Source organism: Penaeus monodon, chromosome 19 (genome assembly GCF_015228065.2).
Source record: "Penaeus monodon isolate SGIC_2016 chromosome 19, NSTDA_Pmon_1, whole genome shotgun sequence".
Classification (NCBI taxonomy): Eukaryota; Metazoa; Arthropoda; class Malacostraca; order Decapoda; family Penaeidae; genus Penaeus; species Penaeus monodon.
The window spans coordinates 45,059,264-45,059,542 of NC_051404.1; the positions used below are offsets into that span (position 1 = coordinate 45,059,264).

The 279-nt window shown below is 63.4% G+C and overlaps 1 protein-coding gene across 1 annotated transcript in view; it reads right to left on the reverse strand.

Moving 5' to 3' along the window:
* LOC119585257 overlaps positions 1 to 279 on the reverse strand; it is a gene marked incomplete in the record, with an annotated part of 12,687 nt that overhangs the window by 6,942 nt on the left and 5,466 nt on the right. The window contains 1 exon segment of the mRNA XM_037933925.1: positions 93 to 272. Within this exon segment, the coding sequence (XP_037789853.1) occupies positions 93 to 272 (180 nt within the window).

Consider the following 279-nt stretch of genomic DNA (forward strand, 5'->3'; position numbering starts at 1 on the left):
CCGTATGATCATCAGTACCGTTCCGAACACACCCATCCTTACCACCACAGTCCCTACCCTCAGCATCGACCACCAAACGAATCTCCCCTAACCTGCTCAGGAGATTGGCCACCTTCTCCTGAATCCCCGAGTCGGCCAGGACCGTGAAGGTGCTCTTCTGCGCGTCGGACCCCATGGCGCCCAACGTGCCGACGACGCCCCGGCCGATATCCAGCGCCGCGGAGCTCGTCTCGTCCTCGCCGAGACCGTTCGTGAACTCCTGGCTCAGGGCGCTGCGGC